The sequence below is a fragment of the Anopheles stephensi genome, chromosome 3, assembly GCF_013141755.1.
Source record: "Anopheles stephensi strain Indian chromosome 3, UCI_ANSTEP_V1.0, whole genome shotgun sequence".
Classification (NCBI taxonomy): domain Eukaryota; kingdom Metazoa; phylum Arthropoda; class Insecta; order Diptera; family Culicidae; genus Anopheles; species Anopheles stephensi.
Genome location: NC_050203.1, coordinates 9,121,943 through 9,138,417, shown reverse-complemented (window position 1 = coordinate 9,138,417; position 16,475 = coordinate 9,121,943). Strand labels below are relative to the sequence as shown.

Sequence of the window (16,475 nt, the reverse complement as noted above, 5' to 3'; positions counted from 1 at the left end):
AATATTCGAGCAGTTTGAATTATTCGAGCAGTTTCCCGCTTGAATGCAAGTTGGCTAGCGGTGGCGCGGAGGAGCTTTTAACGAACCCTTTTTTGTCATTTATTTTATAATTCTTTATGAAAAACTATAAACTAAGCTGGTGGTAGTGAATACATTCAGGAAGTTCATCCAACCAACCTGAACCCACGCACACGATTATCTTTCTATTCACCGGCTATCTATATCCGCTTCTTATCATGAGAATGCATTCAAGTTGCGAAATGAGCATCGATAACGCACGATCGAAGGTCTTCCAACCTTCCACAGCAAATGACCGTTTGATAAGTGATCCCACCAGCCATTACTTCAAGCCTGCCGATGGCCAACCACGGGGGGTGGTACGTCTTTTATGGCGGATTTTTGAGTGGTCATCTAAGATTACTGGCAGACCCACCTGATGCCCGATGAAGATACCATTGGCCTACACACCTCATCGCAGCGTCGCAGATTGTCCGGGCCGAGATAGCAGACAATCTACATCATCATCCAGCGAGCCCACCGCGAGGCACAAGCCACAGTAGCTCCCCGTATCGTAGCGATACGCACGCTTCGGTGGTGAAGTGATAAACGAAAATATTTGAAGCACCGACGCGATTGATTCGGTGTTCATTCGGATCGGAACAGGTGAGCGAACAGGACACGGCGCCCAGTTGGCCCGGGAAACTTCAACCAACCGGCGTGGTTCTAGTGAGTGTTGTGGTGACCAAAAACTTCAACCGTTACCGGAGTGTGGGGAGATAAGTAGATAGAGTGCTGTGCAGTGTGCGGTAGCAGTTAATTGTGCCTATCGTGCCGTGACGCGAGAACGGAGAGAAGAAAGGTATGCACGTACTACTGCTACGACCTTGCTGTGGTGCTACGACCACAGGCCTGGTGAGCTCGCTAGCCGCTACGAATTGAGCTACTGGTAGTGAGTGTTTACAAGTGGTTGCGATACTAAATACTGAAATACCTCCACCAAGGGTGTGAATGTTCATTAGGAAAGCTTGCGGGAAACTGTGGGACCTTCGTGGAGTCGCGCGTGCTCGAGTCGATTGCGGAAACAGGTGGAAAACGATACCGCGTGATCGGGTGCCAGCCATTCGAACGGCCTTTATTCTTCGTTCACCAGCATAACAGCTTCATCAGCAAGGAGACGAACTTTTTCCGATACATCACTGTCAACCGGTGAAGAGCGCGTGATAATGCATAGGCGTGTGGTGCCTCCAGCGATATGATGATGCCGTGCGGTTTAGTCACGTCCCGGACCGAGGCTGAGCGCTGGACGGGGCGCTGCTATCGATATAGTTTTGGGCTCCCACTAATCAAACATATTTGCACGTGAGGCAATTAGTTCGATCACGCGGCGAGCTTACGGCCTGGGGCCTCAGCGGAAAAACAAACCCCAGCATGAATACATTAAACCGTTGCACTCCCAAGAACCAGTTCCGATGAGACTCTGGCCGGAGTAGGAAGGTTCATTAGGTGGTGCTCGGTCTGGCAGAACTAGATCGGAAGGTGGTGTAGCGAGAAAAACGAGTTTTTATTGGCAGTCTAAAGGGTCTTGTGAAGTGGTGAAAGCAGTGCCGAACGGAACGGTCAAACATTGGCACGCCATTTCGGGTGAATGGCGTCGATTTGAAGCAAAACGGTGGTGACAAAGGTAGCGTCGTATATCGCGAGCAGTGCGGTGATATCTCTATTCTTAAGTAGTAATCGAAACACTCGCTAACAATCGGTGATGATTAGTGTAGCTGTTTATTGTTTACCGATAACAAACGTCCGGTTTGATAGTGAACTTGTGGTAAACATTGCAGGACGGGACATCGAGCTCGGGACGGAAAACCTTTCCACCATGCGTCTGCTACATGGCCAGTGATGATCGCTGGTAGGGTACAGCTGAGGATCGTTTAGCACATCAAGTATCTCGTGAACCGTAAGATCATCTGAAGAGTATTCCAAGAAACTAGCAGGATGAGTGGCATACAGAACGAAGCATTTCTAACCGAAATGGAGGTGAGTATAATTAGGTGTGCAAGTGTTTGAAGTTCTCCAAGAATCGGTTAAACCCCTGCTTACTTTCCTCCAGGACGGTACCACGCTAACGAAACGCAAATCGAACGGATTCATGACAGTGGTTGAGGTATGTGCCGGCTACCGCAGACGCGAAACAGACGCTAACAGATCGTAAAGCAATAATTCTTACGCCGTGCGTCGTTGCACTGCTGACACTGTTGCGATGATTATCTTCCAAAACAAGTCCCCCCCCACCCCTAGTGTCTTAATGGTGGCCACGGTCTCCTACTATCTCCCTATCCTTCTTATCTGTACGATATTCAGCTTCAATTATGGAGGCTTGTGACAGTGTTTACTCAGCGCGCAAGAACGCACTGACGAAGCCTTTTTGTTTTCGTACAGGGAGTACCATCGATATCGTACGGCCACGATGAGACGCCACCGGTCGACGGTCAGACGCCGGCAGTTGGACGGCAGGGACAATCAACAGACACACTTTACGACAGACTCGCCGGGGCCATCGAGCGTCACAGGAAACACATCGAATTGGGCGTCTACATCATACTGAACGTGGTGGTGATTGTGTTCTTCGGGTTCGCTACCAATTACTACCTCGAGTACGGTACGGCTATTGGGTCGAGTGTTTCTGAGGGTTCCGATACTATAGGCGCAATGCTTCGTTATCGTTCACAGAGCAAGATGATTGTGGTATGCAGTGGTGTAATGGGTACGGTATGCTGATCCTTCTCATTGGATTCGTCTACTTGGGACTTATGTACTACTACCTGGTGAAACCTGTGCTGGGGCGTCCCTTTAAAAAGTACCTTGCGGAACCGGCCATCAGAATCATTACTCACATCACAAAACCCTGGTAAAAGTGGATGGAAATGTTCCCTCATCTTCAAGCGATTCTAATAGCGCGCTTCTTCCCTACCCCAGGTATGTTCGTTTAGCCGTCCTCTGCCTGGTGTTGGTCGGGTTCGGACTGTTCGTGTACTTCGAAACGCGCGACCAAACCGAACGGCTCATATCACTTTCCGGCATGGCGTTCCTGCTGGTCATCTCATTCTGCGTGTCGAAGCATCCGACCAAAATCAACTACCGCCCGGTCGTGCTGGGCGTCACCTTCCAATTTCTGCTCGGTCTGTTCTGCATCCGGTGGGAGGTCGGCCGTAGCATCTTTACCTGCGTTGGCAACAAGGTGGCCACGTTTCTGAACTACGCCAAAGCCGGCGCGTCGTTCGTGTACGGGAGCGTGCTGGTTGGCGATGGCGAGAACGAGTACGCCATCTTTGCGTTCGCCGTGCTGTCTGTGATATACTTCTTCAGCTTCTTCATCTCCATCCTGTACTATCTCGGTGCGATGCAGTGGGTCGTGCTGAAGCTGGGCTGGATACTGCAGTCCATCCTGGGCACGACCGTGTGCGAGAGTGTGATCGCAGCGGCCAACATTTTCCTCGGGATGAGCGAATCGCCGTTGCTGATCCGACCGTACCTGAAAGATCTGACGCACTCGGAGATACACTCGATCATGACGTCGGGATACGCGACCGTTTCGGGTACGGTGCTGGCGGCGTACATTTCGTTTGGGGCCAATCCCGCCCATCTGGTTACGGCCAGTGTGATGGCGGCACCGGGTGCACTGTGCTTCGCGAAGATGATCTATCCCGAGACGGAGGAAAGCAAAACGCGATCGGATAATATACAGATGGAGGAAGCGTGAGTGCCTTGAGGAATTCCTGTTCAAGATAATATTTTTTTAACACTCAGCTTTACATTTCCAGAACGGATTCTTCCATGCTGGACGCCGCTAGTAATGGAGCTGGTGCAGCCACCCCGATTGTGCTCGGAATCATCGCTAACCTGATCGCATTTGTATCGTTCGTTGCGTTCCTGAACGGTCTGCTCGCTTGGTTTGGATGGCGCGTCGGTTGGGAGGACGTTTCGCTGGAAAACATCTTCGGTGCCGTGTTTCGGCCACTCGCGTTCGTGATGGGTGTTCCCTGGGATGATAGCTACTACGTCGGGAAGGTGATCGGTATCAAGATGATCGTGAACGAGTTTGTAGCATTTCAACGGCTCGGAGACTTTATCGCGGAGCAAGTCATCTCGGTAAGGAGCGCGTGAGGGAGATCCCCAGGAAAAATTGAGTCCTCAGCTAATGGAAAACATTCTTGATCATTACAGCCACGATCAGCTGCGATCGCAACGTACGCGGTGTGTGGTTTTGCTAATCCTAGCTCGATGGGCATCATGATCGGTACTCTCAGCGCAATGGTTCCTGACAAACGGAACGTCATCACGTCGGTAGCGTTCCGAGCGTTTCTGACCGGCTCGATCGTTTGCTTCATGACGGCCAGCATCGGTGGACTGTTGATGGATGATACGATTTTTAACAATTTCGGCAAGGTGGGTTCACTCGACGAAGCGATCGTGCTGAACAGTACGGTGCCAATACTAACTCAATAGCATTTGTTAGGTTAAGCGATAGTAAGTTCCAAATAAAGAAACCCGTTTCTGTCGTGTTGTGTCGTGAGTCAAGCTATGAGTAGTTTAAATGATTAGTCTACGCAGTAATTAGAAAATTTTGAGAAATTGTCATACACACTCACCTCTGTTATCACACTTTTTTTTGTTTCAAGTAGTAAGCAATTAAGTTACTACCATAAAGGGTACAATGTGATAGCCACCATTGGGCGATGGTCAACAGTAAACAACCAGACAAGATACCAGACCAATACAACTAGCTACGAAAGCTCTGTGTTTCCCCTATTATTCATACGATACGCTGTACGCTTGCAGCTTACTATGGCAGTCACCTCTATCATCTTCCCACCCGAAGGGGACACCTCGTTTCATTGACGATGGCCTTTAAAAGTGGCTCACATCGCGGACCCCCAAGCTGCGGTAGGATCAGTCAGCAACTGCCGGTGAACGTTAGCAGACGTAAGCGATGTCGAGCCTCGACGTTTGAGCGACGAAACGTGTTTTAGTGATGTGTGATTCCCCAACACCGAAGCTGAATTGGTGCCGGTGTTTTGAGGTTTCTCCACCGCTTTTTGCAGGTGAATTGTGGTGGGGGGATTAAAAAAGTGGAATAGTTGTTGATCGTCAGTACGATCGGTGTTGTGTCGAAGTGAAGGAGATCATCATTACGAAGTCGTGTTTTGTTTGGTGGTTGGTTTGGTGAAGATCCGACGCCTTAATTTTTGTGAATTTTTTGTACTTGAACAGATGAGTCTTGTGCGATATAAGGGATTCCCATCCAGTACGTAACAAGTCAGGTTAGAAAACAGAAAACAACGAAACGTCTGTTTGCTCAAGTGTTATCACAGTGCAAGTAGGATGGGTTGCATTACGAATCTGGCATGAATTAGGAATTACCCCGTGTGTTCTGAGAAATCACTTATCACATCACATTCCACCATGGCGCCCATGAACGGCCGCTACACTTCACACGCGAGCGGCGATCAAACATCAGTAAGTTGCATTGTTGACTCAAAGGTAAGCACAAGATTAAACTCTTTCGCACGTTCACACGCTCCGTACCACCTATCCTAACACCCTATCATAAACCCATTTTTACAGGAAGAAATTGCCCTATCAACCCTCGGTTTGGATGACTCAGAACGGCCCGAACCGAAACGATCGAACATCAAACGATACAGTACGATATGCATCGTAAATGGGTGCGTTGCGATTTTTTTGGATTTGCCACAAAACGTTACATTGAGCATGGTAAGCGGACGTCAGTAATAGCAGCAGCTGTTCCTAGACGATATCGGTAAACAGTCTATGTTGTTTCAGAGCAAAACTGCCAGACGAACTGTGGCATGCAGTGGTGCGATGGGTACGGTATGTTGGTGCTTCTGCTGGGACTCGTCTACATGGGGCTGCTCTATTTCCTGCTGCTGAAACCCAGACTAGAGCCATCTGTGTACAGGAAGTTGGCGCCGATAGGATCACATATCCAACGGATGTTTGGATCGCGACCGGCTAAACTATCGCTCGGAGCGGCCATAGTGCTTGGGTTTGCGATTTTCCTCTACTTCGATACACGCGCTGATACGTACCGGCTGATGCCACTGACTGGAATGGTTGTACTACTGGCCCTCTCGCTGCTTATGTCTAAACACCCGAAGAAAATCAACTACCGGCCCGTCTGTATGGGCTTGCTGCTACAAGCCATACTCGGGCTGGTCTGCATCCGATGGGACGTCGGACGAAGCATATTCTCCTGCATCGGGGCAAAGGTGGACACGTTCCTGGGCTATTCGTCCGTCGGCGCTGCATTTGTCTATGGCGATGCGCTTATCAAGCAGTACGCCGTGTTTGCCTTCTCCGTGCTGAGCGTCATATACTTCTTCAGCTTCTTCATATCGGTGCTGTACTATGTTGGGGCGATGCAGTGGGTTGTGCTGAAGCTGGACTGGATCTTGCAATCGCTCATGGGTACGACGGTGTGCGAAGGAATAATGGCGGCGGCTAACATCTTTCTCGGGATGAGTGAAACTCCGCTTATAATCAAACCCTACGTGAAGGATCTCACCCACTCGGAGTTGCATTCCGTGATGGCGTCTGGGTTTGCGACCGTGTCGGGCACGGTACTGGCCGCCTACATCTCGTTCGGTGCGAGTCCTGGGCATCTGATTACGGCGAGCGTAATATCTGCACCGGCCGTGCTTTGTGTGGCGAAGATCATCTATCCGGAGGTGGAGGAAAGCAAAACGACTTCAGACAATATTGTCATCGCGAAATCGTAAGCATCGGGAAGGTTTGCTGGTTCTGGAAACAAGAACTAATCTGAGACTCTCTTTGTAGGGCCGATTCCTCTGTGGTGGATGCCGCTTGTAATGGAGCAAGTTCAGCGATCTCGCTCATTCTGGGCATCATCGCGAACCTGATCGCGTTCGTGTCCTTTGTGGCGTTTGTGAATGGATTGCTGGCGTGGTTCGGAATGCTGGTCGGATTGGAAGATGTATCGCTGGAGTGGTTCTGTGGATACATTTTTCGCCCTCTCGCATTCGTTATGGGAGTTTCCTGGAGGGATAGTGAGCATGTGGGACAAGTCATCGGTATCAAAACGGTTGTGAACGAGTTCGTCGCTTATCAGCGGCTTGGAGAGCTCATTAAGGATGAAATCATAACGGTAGGAGCTGGAGGATATTAACCGGAAATGGCGATCGATGTTAAATATCTTCTATTCTTCCACTTACCAATAGAAACGATCCGCCACGATCGCTACATACGCCATCTGTGGGTTTGCAAATCCTAGCTCGTTGGGCATTATGATCGGAGCGATGAGTGCGATGGCTCCGGAACGTCGAGGGGCCATTACTTCCGTATCATTCCGTTCGTTTATTACCGGATCGGTAGCATGCTTCCTGACCGCGTGCATTGCAGGTTAGAGGATTCTTTCATAAACCGATTTATAGTCGCAGCATTAACATTTTATTTCGTCTCAGGACTTTTGATAGACGATCCTCAAGATTCGCAGGGATCACCATCAAATATGGCGGCGCTATCGAACTCTACTGACGTGTAAAACTAGCACGTGGCCAGTTTTCAGTATTTCTTGATTTAAGTTTAGTGTAATAGATATTTAAAAAGCAAAAAACCAGTTTATTGTCACAACAGTGTTTATTTACGAGCAAGCCAAAAAACCTTTCTACTCATCTTCCAACATCCGCGTCCGAAAATACATGAGCTACATCATCGCGGGATTGCTAATACGGGTGGAATGTGTGGCGTCTGTGTGGCGAGGGGAGGATGATTGACTACAATACGCGTATCAATTCTTGCATCTTTCGTACAGAAAATTGAGCAAGTTGTATGACAACAGTATACAGCTTTCCTCTGACTTTTTTTTTTACAAAAACGATTTGTCTAAAGCTTTACATGCAAGTACGAGATTGAGCTGATGTACGTATAACACATGTAGCACCTTTTCAAAACGGATAAAACGGTTTGAGATATGACCGATACTACGCTAAGCGAGCACCACCTAACGCTCTTCGCACGATCAAGCCAGCTTGAACCTATAATATCACTACTCGAGCCCGCGTTCTTCGTAAAGCACGGGCTCAAAACACAAATAACCTACAAATAATTAGCTATTTGGTTGGTTCGCTTTACACACTCACATCACGACATGGAGCAAATAAAAACAACATTAAACAAAACAAAATACACAAATTAAAAGCGACAACTCATAATACACTCGGTAAGCGTAATTTGTAGCAACCGGTCCGTTCATTCTTTGTGGAGGTTCGATACACGACGTTCGCGAAATCGGTTCAAGGCAATCCGTGCAGATCGTACTTGGTGTACAGTTCTTGCGTGCGATCGTACACCTTCCGCGTAACGGACAACATTTCCGGCAGCAGCTTTATCGCAATGGCCCCGTCCGCACAGACCTTGGCGAGCAGCTGATCCCGCGTCGGCAGGGCATACATCGCTACGTTAGCGCCCTTCCTGATGAGCCATGGGTGAAATTGAGCAAGGGTGTCATTGTACGGCGGCTTGACAAACGCCGTTCGTTTTCTCATCGCCTTCCAGTTCGCCGAGACGCTTCAAAAACTCTTGTATAAAATCTGCAATTCAAAAAGGGTATTAATTTCGCATCAATCTTCGCGGAGCGTGCCTGTCCACGTTGCGCCAATTTAATGATTGTTCGGACAAGTAGCGCAATACGATAAGATAAAGCACAACATCGATGCACTTTGCAGAACTTACCCAAACCTCGGTGAAGCCTTAGCAGTGTCCGGCTGCCGGATACGTAGTCTTTCTTGCTGAGCAAATTCGCCTCCTGCTCGTACTCCATCATCGTGCGGATGGTGAGAAAGCTGTCCGCATTTTCTTTCCCGCGCAGCTTCTCCAGAATTTCCACCTTCTCCTTGACGTCACTGCTCACGAACCCGAACACCGTACCCATCAGCTGGAAAAATCTGTAACCACAGTCGCGGGAGATTGATAAGAGGCTCTCAGTTTTTTTTTCTGCCAGCCAACCGAGATAAGCGTGCACGCTACTTACTTGTACAACTCTTTGAATGCCTCCAGATATTGGTCCACGTAGACATCGTCCTCCCCGACCAGACTTTCAGTGAACTTTTCGTGCACCTTTTGCAGATCGAATTTTTCTACCGACATGATGATTGTTCTGCTGCACCGGATCGTGTAGAACGGATCGAACGGATAAAGTTTCACTAACAAAGACACGCTAAATTGGAAGATATGTTGTTTTATCGATACTGTGCGGCCACGGAGCAATCGGTATCCTCACAGCGACAGACGGTTTTAAACGTAAAATTAAACACTACACAAAGAATAATCACAAGGTGTGTTTGTTGTTCTGTTTTTAAATGACAACACAGCTGTTTGGTTGCGTCGACCAAACGTCGAAATGTCGAAAAATATTGAAAACATCGAAACGGCGCACGTCCGAGCCTTGAATCGAGCGTGGTAAACGCGCTGCAAGAAAGTACGATTTGTCAAGCAAGCGTTGCTTCCGGAATGACGGAGCTGTCACCTGTCGGTGGAATTGTCATCTGTCAGCCTTCTTTCCGGTCCAAAATGGTAAGCGATGTTGTCGAAATTTTGCTGCGCTCGTCCTAAAAATGTCGCTAAAATAGGTGAAGTTGTGTGATGCCGAGGATGAATTTAGTGAGAATGTGAGAAGCATGTTCGGGGCTTCCGTGGCGGTCGTCCGCGAACGGTGGCAACTCGGTAATTTTCATGAAAAACGCCGGAACCGCAAGCCGGTGTTGCCACATGTTTATCTGTGTGTTGGTTCGCGTTGTGGATGCTCCCAGGGAAAGGGGCCGAAAATGCCGGAGTGTAACTTCGAGACCCGTTTCACCGAACACCTTCTTCACCTACTTTTGCGACAGTAGAATTGAGTGCTTGTGGTACAATCGGTTCGATTACTTCCTTCGACTAATGCATACTTCTCTCGTTTACAGTCGTTCACCAAGTTTGTGGAGACGGGTCGCGTCGCCAAGTGCGCGGTTGGAAAATACAAGGGACGCCTTGTGTGCATTGTCAATGTGATTGACCAAAATCGGGTAAGTTGCCGGAGTTGGGTTGTGCACTGTATCGTGTGGGGTGGGAAAATTGATGTTTCATTTTTCAGAACCGTTTTTGTTTGTTGCAAAACTGGAACCAGGATCATGCATACCGCGCGTTCCCGAATAGATTATTCAATGATGATGTTTTCTACGGAAAACAATTTCTTAGGAAGGGCCGTCTGAAACGTATCTGAAGCTTTCTTCCATTAACTGAAGTTTTGTGCAATGTTTTAAACAGTGCTCATCGGGATACAGTTTACCGGTATCCCGTGGGATTGCCCGTTTGTGTGCCGGTTCAATACAATGTTGATATTAACGAACAATGTGTGTGTGTGTCGTTTTGTGATTGCAGGTTCTGATCGATGGACCTACCAGCGGTGTTCCCCGGCAACAGTACGCCGTCAACCATCTGCATCTGACGAAGTTCCGTGTACGCTTCCCGCACACTGCCCGTACCCGTCTGGTGCGCGATGCTCTCGTGAAGTTCGACATCAAGAAGAAGTTTGCCGAAACCAGATGGCACGAACGGGCCGCCGCTAAGTACAAGGTAAGTGTGTGCTGTTGTCGCAGAAAGTGTGTAGCCTACTGTGATGGTAAAAGCGGCGAAGCGATTTCGTTGAATCGTTTTCATACTTGATGAACCATTTTAGTAAACATGTATTACATGATAGGAAATGCCGGCTGACACAAACATGAAGCCAAGCTTGTTCTGAAATGAAAATGTTACAAGATTCGCTTCGATCGCACGTCGCACCATGAAGTGAAGCAATGTTTCTAATCATTATTGTTTTCTTTTCGTTTCCGTAGCGCTTCAACATGACCGATTTCGATCGCTTCAAGCTGCGTCTGGCTCGCCGTGAACGTAACCGCGTCGTGAGCGCTCAGTACAAGAAGATGAAGAAGGTGGTCGTCAGCAACGGTATGCTGTTCGGTAAGCCCCGCAAGGGAACGAAACCGCTGCCATCGAAGCGCGAAAAGAAGCCCGAGGACGCGAAGAAGAAGAAGAAGGTGCGTCCGGCCAAGAAGGGCGCTGCTGCGGCTCCGGCCAAGAAGAAGTGAGCGGTTTGGCAAATAATATCTACGTTCGGGAGTGTGTATAATTATTAAAAAACCGTTCAGACTACAACAAAAAAAAAAAACACATAAAACAACAAAACTAAGTCGTCCTACCGATCCATCATTCACATTCAATTGGAGAAAGTAATGGAAGGAGAGAAGGAAAAAGGAAGTAAAGAAAGATCACACACAATATTCCCCCCCGATGTAAATGGTTTTAGTAGACGTCTGAAGGTTCGGTGGAATTGGGGTCGAGATCAACCGGGCAATTCTGAGTTCTTTCTTAGGAACGAATCATAGAATCCTAGAAGTAACCCTGATGGCTTAAGTGTGATAATGTATTTGCACATAGTAGAATGTTCTTGTAACGATTCTCCTTCACGATGGTCTTGGCTTCAATCGTATTCGAATCGGTTGATCGGGCTGATTGATAAGCTTCGTTTTCACATCCATCGGAATGGTTCCGGCCCACTCGATTTCGAAAGAGCGCACCAGCTGAAATGTGAAAGAAACAGTGAATTAGGAGGAGCGTTAAGTATGCAGAACTGTATAATTGAGGTCAAGGAAGGAAGTCAGAATCGGTTGATCAAGGTAGATCGGATGCCTTACCCTCAATAGCAGCACCAGCATGCTCTGCTCGGCCAGACGACGTGCGATGCAAGATCGCATGCCGTGTCCAAATGGCAGCACCAAATGAGGATGCACGGGTTCCTTGGTTTCTCGCATCCACCGCTCGGGAACGAACTGAAGCGGATCGCGGAAATACTTCTCCTGTCGACAAGAGATCATGTTCTGCGTAACAACGACCGTGCCACGCGGTACCGGATAGCCACCCAACACGAGATCCCGATTGAGGATCCTTCCTACGCCGATCGAGATGGGATTGAGGCGTAGCGTTTCCTTCAGAACCGCACGGCAGTATGAAGCTTCCGCTGGAAGAAAGAAAAGCCATTCATCGAGGATGAAAGTGCTTGTAGTTGGTACACTTACATCCCAACACGGCCGCCCCGATACGATTTTCCCGTGGATCGGGCAGAATCTTCTTCGCCTCCTGGTATAACCGGTCCTGGGCGGCATTTCCGTTCAACGCCAGATGGTACAATGCAAAGGCAGTTGTATAGCTGGTCGTATGCACGCCAGCCAGCAGCAGATCCGAAGCCATACCGATAATATCGTTCAGCTCCAGATTAGGATTGCGAAGATATTCCTCCATAAGGGACTTCGAATGCTCGCCACTTGCCAACCTTTGCTGGTCCTCGTTAAAGTACAGCAACTTCTGAGACACAAGCTCAACGGCGGTCTTTTCCATAAATTCCTGTGCTTTGCGCAATCGTCTATAGGCCGGCGTTTCAAAGTAACGCCACAGCTGAAAGCCCTGATCGGTGGGCAATATGCAGGAGTTGGTCGTTTCCGCTGAATCCATCAACCGTGAGGATACGGAGTTGGGCAACATTTGCTCCTCGGAAAAGCTGTCCAAGCGAACGTCGAAGGCCAGCAAGCAGATTACTGGAAACACAGGTATGTGTAAAAGTATTATTACTTGAGTGCTCTTTCGCTTTACCGTCGGATTCGCATACATTCTAAATTGAGTCGCGAAATCAGCGGCATCGCGTCTTCGATCAGGAAATCCTTTCGGCCCGTGCCTTGCTGTTCCGCATCCAACTGTGATTTCAGACGAGCGATGAACTCTTTCGTAATTTTATCGGTAGAGGGCAGAAAGTTTCGCACGTTCTGTGGAGAGCTAAGGCCTTTCTGAAGCTCGGATCGTATTTTCCACCATTCCAAACCATTTCTGTAAAGGATTGAAGATTAAGTTGCGTTCATGCAGGGCTAAGTTGCGCAAGAAGTTAATGCCTCACGTAGGCAACAGTCCAGCCGTACGGTACACATTGGGACGATCTTTGCGATATTTTTCCAGCGCGGTATGGCTTCGCCGGGACGGGTACAAGCCCGGTGTACGATCGTCCAGCACCGTAGCTATATCGTCCGGATCGTAAAGCCACACAATATCCTGCCCGGGAACCATGGTTTCTCGTACGATCGGACCATACTGTCGATATTTGTCCTCACCGGACTGGTGCAGCTCATCGAAGCTGTATCGTCCTGCAATGGCCATACGATAAGATTCTGAGGTATATGGGAGGAGATCTTCAGGAGAATATGTCTTACCTATTCCCGGGATGTACTGATAAAGATTTCCCACGCCGAAAGGGCCCCTCGGTCCGGGGATCTGTTGAAACGTCTTAGTCGTTCTGTGGATGAATTTAGTCAATACGAACCGTGCTGGAATGGAAAGCTTGTTGGTTTCGGTGTGAAACTTACCCTTTCGCAGTTTCATTGCTTCTAGAGGAAAAGCCACGAAGCCGGATGGTAACTTGCCTAGGGAAATTCATTACTAATTCACAACGTCACTAAACAATTGGTAAGATTTAGTGGTTTAAAAACACATTTTAAGTGTTGCTAGAGCTCCCGATCACAGGTCTGTCGTTCACGCAAGATCTGACAACAGTGAAGCCGGTTACATTGAACAGCTTATGATCGCGAGAGGGTGATCGGTTTGTTGCTTCACGCACACCAATAAAACTCCAAAACTGTCCGCCGGCTTTAACATCCGATCGATGCGTCCCGATCAACAATAAAGTTATTGGAGATCGTAAAGTATGACTTTTAAGGGTTGTGAAATTATGCTAACCAGCGTTTGGCTGTTATCTCAATTTAATCTTAATGTAAATTGGTACGCGTTTTATTTGGAACCGTCACGCACACCACTTACACCAACTTAGCGTATTGGCTAGCGGTACATAGCCGATAGGAATGCATAACAAGCATTTGGTTGACCTTGACTAAAAACATATGAGTCGAAAATCTGTGCTTTAAGGGAAGAGCGAGAGAGAGCGAGAGAGAAAGGCGATCGCGAACCAAAACGCATTGAGAGAGAGAGTGCGTACGCGATCAGACGGCTGGATGGTGGTTGCATCCGCGAGTTTGTCATATGATTAGCGAAGAAACGTTGATTGATTGTCCACAAATGAATATAGCTGTTGAGCTATTTCAGTGCAAACACACGGTTGTGTGCACAAGATGAAATTGGGAAAAATCTCATCCAATACACGTCCTGCTTACACTATCTGCTTGGTCATATGCTGGCCATTCTAATTGCTTACTAGGCTGAGTGATAGTGATACCAGGGTAGTTGAATAGTCCAGTCCTCACACACTACCGAGGGAACAATCCAGATGGGATTCGATCTCTGGACCTGCCAAGTGTCAAGACTGGTGTCGCTATCGAATCGACCACCAGACCGCCCCAACACACAAAATGATTAATGCTCCTCGTAACACTCGAACACCAAACCACGAAGACAATATTTCTAGCTATTAACTGAAGTACTGCAATATTAAAAAAAATGGAATTATGATTCGCGAAAAATTTAATGTGTTTTAAAAATGCACAAGAGACTGTTGAAGGTGTCGTAACTTCCTGCGCCACTCAACTGCAAGTTTAATGCCTTGGTATGTTCTGAGCTAATATACAATTTTGCACGCTGATTTGTTTGCAACGCCCAATTAGTGTTAACATGAATATACGCTACAGCTTTTTTTTTTTAAATAAGTGTAGTCCACAATTTTCAAATACCTTTATTGAGTTCTACCAATCCCACAGCACTTCTACCACAATCGCCCATCGCTCGGTATGGTCATGGCGGGCGTTTCCGGTGGCTTGCACCTTCTCCTCCAGCGCGTGACAGTCGACGGTGCAGAGCACAATCTGGGCCACTTCACCTTGCTGCTCGGCGGACGATGGCACTACCACCGTATCATCACCATTCGGACGCCAAACCTGATCCTGCCTGGAAACGTTTCACACCGTAGTTCGATTCCTTGCGGCTATGCTGAAACTTGAACGATCCCCGACTGACGGGCTTTGGTGGAGTACGGCCAGCTTTCGATTTAAGCACCGGATAGGGTGGCATTGATTGGACGAGAATAACCTGCGAGTGGGTGGAAAGCACGCGGGACTGTTGCGGATTGCGGGCGGATTTCGAGAATCTTAGATCGACCTGCTCTGTGAAGGCGTCCTTTTCTTTCTCTAGGCGTACGCGATGTTCGGCAGGAAGGCAATCGGATGGCGGTACCGGGGCGGGTTCTTCCGGAACGATTGGAGATAGTGGAGGGGGAGTTGTGGCACTTGGCACGGAAGGATACACAAGCTCAGGTAAGGCTGGTAGTGTTTCGAAGTTGCAATCACTACAACCGAAGGAGGAACCGTTAGTAGCATCTTCCGAACCGCCGTCCGTTGGTTCCGGAGCATCCGGTGGTCCATCAAGCCACACTCCAACCAGTTCGTTTATGTTGTACAGTGAACCTGGCGGAGGTTCAAGTGGTACTACTTCTACCTCCGGCACTTGCCCATTAGTACAAGTCGACCGGGGATCAACGGGCGTTGGTAGCGGAACTGGCGCTGGTGGATTCATCACATCCGGAAGGGGCGGAAGTTGCGAAAAGACGCAATCGGTGCAGGGTAGGACAACAGGCTGAGGTTCTTCTGGTGGCACTCCGTAAACTTCATGAGGAACTCCCGGTGTTGGTGGTGGTGGCGGTGGAGGCTCGGTAGTAGTTGTGGTAGTAGTAGTTGTAGTCGTTGTCGGAGCCGGAGTTGTGGTGGTGGTAGTCGTCGTCGTCGGAGCCGGAGTTGTGGTGGTGGTAGTCGTCGTCGTTGTTGGAGGTTCATAGTGCGTTGGTGGATACACTGCTGGCGGGTACGGAAAAGTCTGCCTGACGTTTCACGATTGATTTTCCCAAGAACCGTCTCAACTGAGGATCTTGATTGCGTACGTACTCCAGCTTCAGGTGGGCCTGCCGGTTGTAATCGTGCTGCTCCTTATCAGCCCCGAAGAAATGATCACCATTAAAGTCCAGCTTATCACCGGCAGCATTCTCGATGCGTGTCGTCGTCACTGTGACAGGAGCGGCCGCGTTGCCATAGTTAACGATTGCCAGCTGCTCCACTGGAGACGATTCTACGGGTGGTGTAGTATCAGCCGTGGCCGAAGCAACGACTAAAAGCGCCCCTAGAAGGAGCCAACCGGAACAGGAAAGTAGCATCCTCTGTGAAGCGAGAACTAGTAAGCCAGCGCGAAGATCGTCTTGATCGACTGTGGAATACTTACCATCAAGAGCACCATTTGTGCTTTCCGATGGCGTGTACGGAAGTGGGATAGTTTTATACCCAACCTTAAAACGCATCATCAGTTCAGGTGTTTTGGTGGGAGAATAGGGACAAGGTCACAGGCCACAAAAACCGGATGCCCCAAGATGG

General features: G+C 48.7%; 5 protein-coding genes across 10 annotated transcripts; 3 read left to right on the top strand and 2 right to left on the bottom strand.

Annotated features, from left to right (window-relative positions):
• The first annotated feature begins 459 nt into the window (after positions 1 to 459).
• LOC118513036 (solute carrier family 28 member 3-like) lies at positions 460 to 4,575 on the top strand. 5 transcript variants are annotated; one of them, XM_036058313.1, is made up of 8 exons: positions 460 to 859; positions 1,836 to 2,034; positions 2,108 to 2,161; positions 2,437 to 2,656; positions 2,728 to 2,905; positions 2,974 to 3,753; positions 3,819 to 4,146; positions 4,222 to 4,575. In XM_036058313.1, exons 2-8 carry the CDS (start codon positions 1,993 to 1,995, stop codon positions 4,501 to 4,503), a joined length of 1,884 nt encoding a protein of 627 aa, XP_035914206.1. In that variant the 5' UTR covers positions 460 to 859; positions 1,836 to 1,992; the 3' UTR covers positions 4,504 to 4,575. The 5 variants fall into 5 exon arrangements, with proteins under 5 accessions (XP_035914206.1, XP_035914210.1, XP_035914208.1 ...); XM_036058317.1 differs by having other exon boundaries at positions 530 to 663; XM_036058315.1 differs by having other exon boundaries at positions 569 to 949.
• A 350-nt stretch (positions 4,576 to 4,925) lies between these two features.
• LOC118513030 (solute carrier family 28 member 3-like) lies at positions 4,926 to 7,992 on the top strand. Of its 2 annotated transcripts, none has more exons than XM_036058307.1 (7): positions 4,926 to 5,099; positions 5,269 to 5,538; positions 5,623 to 5,772; positions 5,842 to 6,793; positions 6,856 to 7,183; positions 7,257 to 7,437; positions 7,500 to 7,992. In XM_036058307.1, the coding sequence occupies exons 3-7, from the start codon at positions 5,709 to 5,711 to the stop codon at positions 7,577 to 7,579; spliced, it is 1,605 nt and encodes a 534-aa protein (XP_035914200.1). In that variant the 5' UTR covers positions 4,926 to 5,099; positions 5,269 to 5,538; positions 5,623 to 5,708; the 3' UTR covers positions 7,580 to 7,992. The 2 variants fall into 2 exon arrangements, with proteins under 2 accessions (XP_035914200.1, XP_035914199.1); XM_036058306.1 differs by having other exon boundaries at positions 5,827 to 6,793.
• Positions 7,656 to 9,431, bottom strand: LOC118513033 (ceramide-1-phosphate transfer protein). Its single transcript, XM_036058310.1, is given in 4 exon segments — positions 7,656 to 8,549; positions 8,551 to 8,627; positions 8,770 to 8,981; positions 9,068 to 9,431. Coding segments are annotated over 4 exon segments (624 nt in total). The 5' UTR covers positions 9,184 to 9,431; the 3' UTR covers positions 7,656 to 8,330.
• A 100-nt stretch (positions 9,432 to 9,531) lies between these two features.
• On the top strand, positions 9,532 to 11,351 carry LOC118513034 (60S ribosomal protein L14). Its single transcript, XM_036058311.1, has 4 exons — positions 9,532 to 9,609; positions 9,996 to 10,097; positions 10,453 to 10,647; positions 10,908 to 11,351. The coding sequence occupies exons 1-4, from the start codon at positions 9,547 to 9,549 to the stop codon at positions 11,157 to 11,159; spliced, it is 612 nt and encodes a 203-aa protein (XP_035914204.1). The 5' UTR covers positions 9,532 to 9,546; the 3' UTR covers positions 11,160 to 11,351.
• Positions 11,352 to 11,471: 120 nt separating this feature from the next.
• On the bottom strand, positions 11,472 to 16,358 carry LOC118513031 (cytochrome P450 302a1, mitochondrial). The gene is made up of 8 exons (XM_036058308.1): positions 16,327 to 16,358; positions 13,479 to 16,264; positions 13,326 to 13,408; positions 13,016 to 13,259; positions 12,734 to 12,948; positions 12,147 to 12,662; positions 11,766 to 12,088; positions 11,472 to 11,651 (listed from the first exon to the last, which is right to left on the bottom strand). Exons 2-8 carry the CDS (start codon positions 13,547 to 13,549, stop codon positions 11,535 to 11,537), a joined length of 1,569 nt encoding a protein of 522 aa, XP_035914201.1. The 5' UTR covers positions 13,550 to 16,264; positions 16,327 to 16,358; the 3' UTR covers positions 11,472 to 11,534.
• Between the last annotated feature and the right edge of the window lie 117 nt (positions 16,359 to 16,475).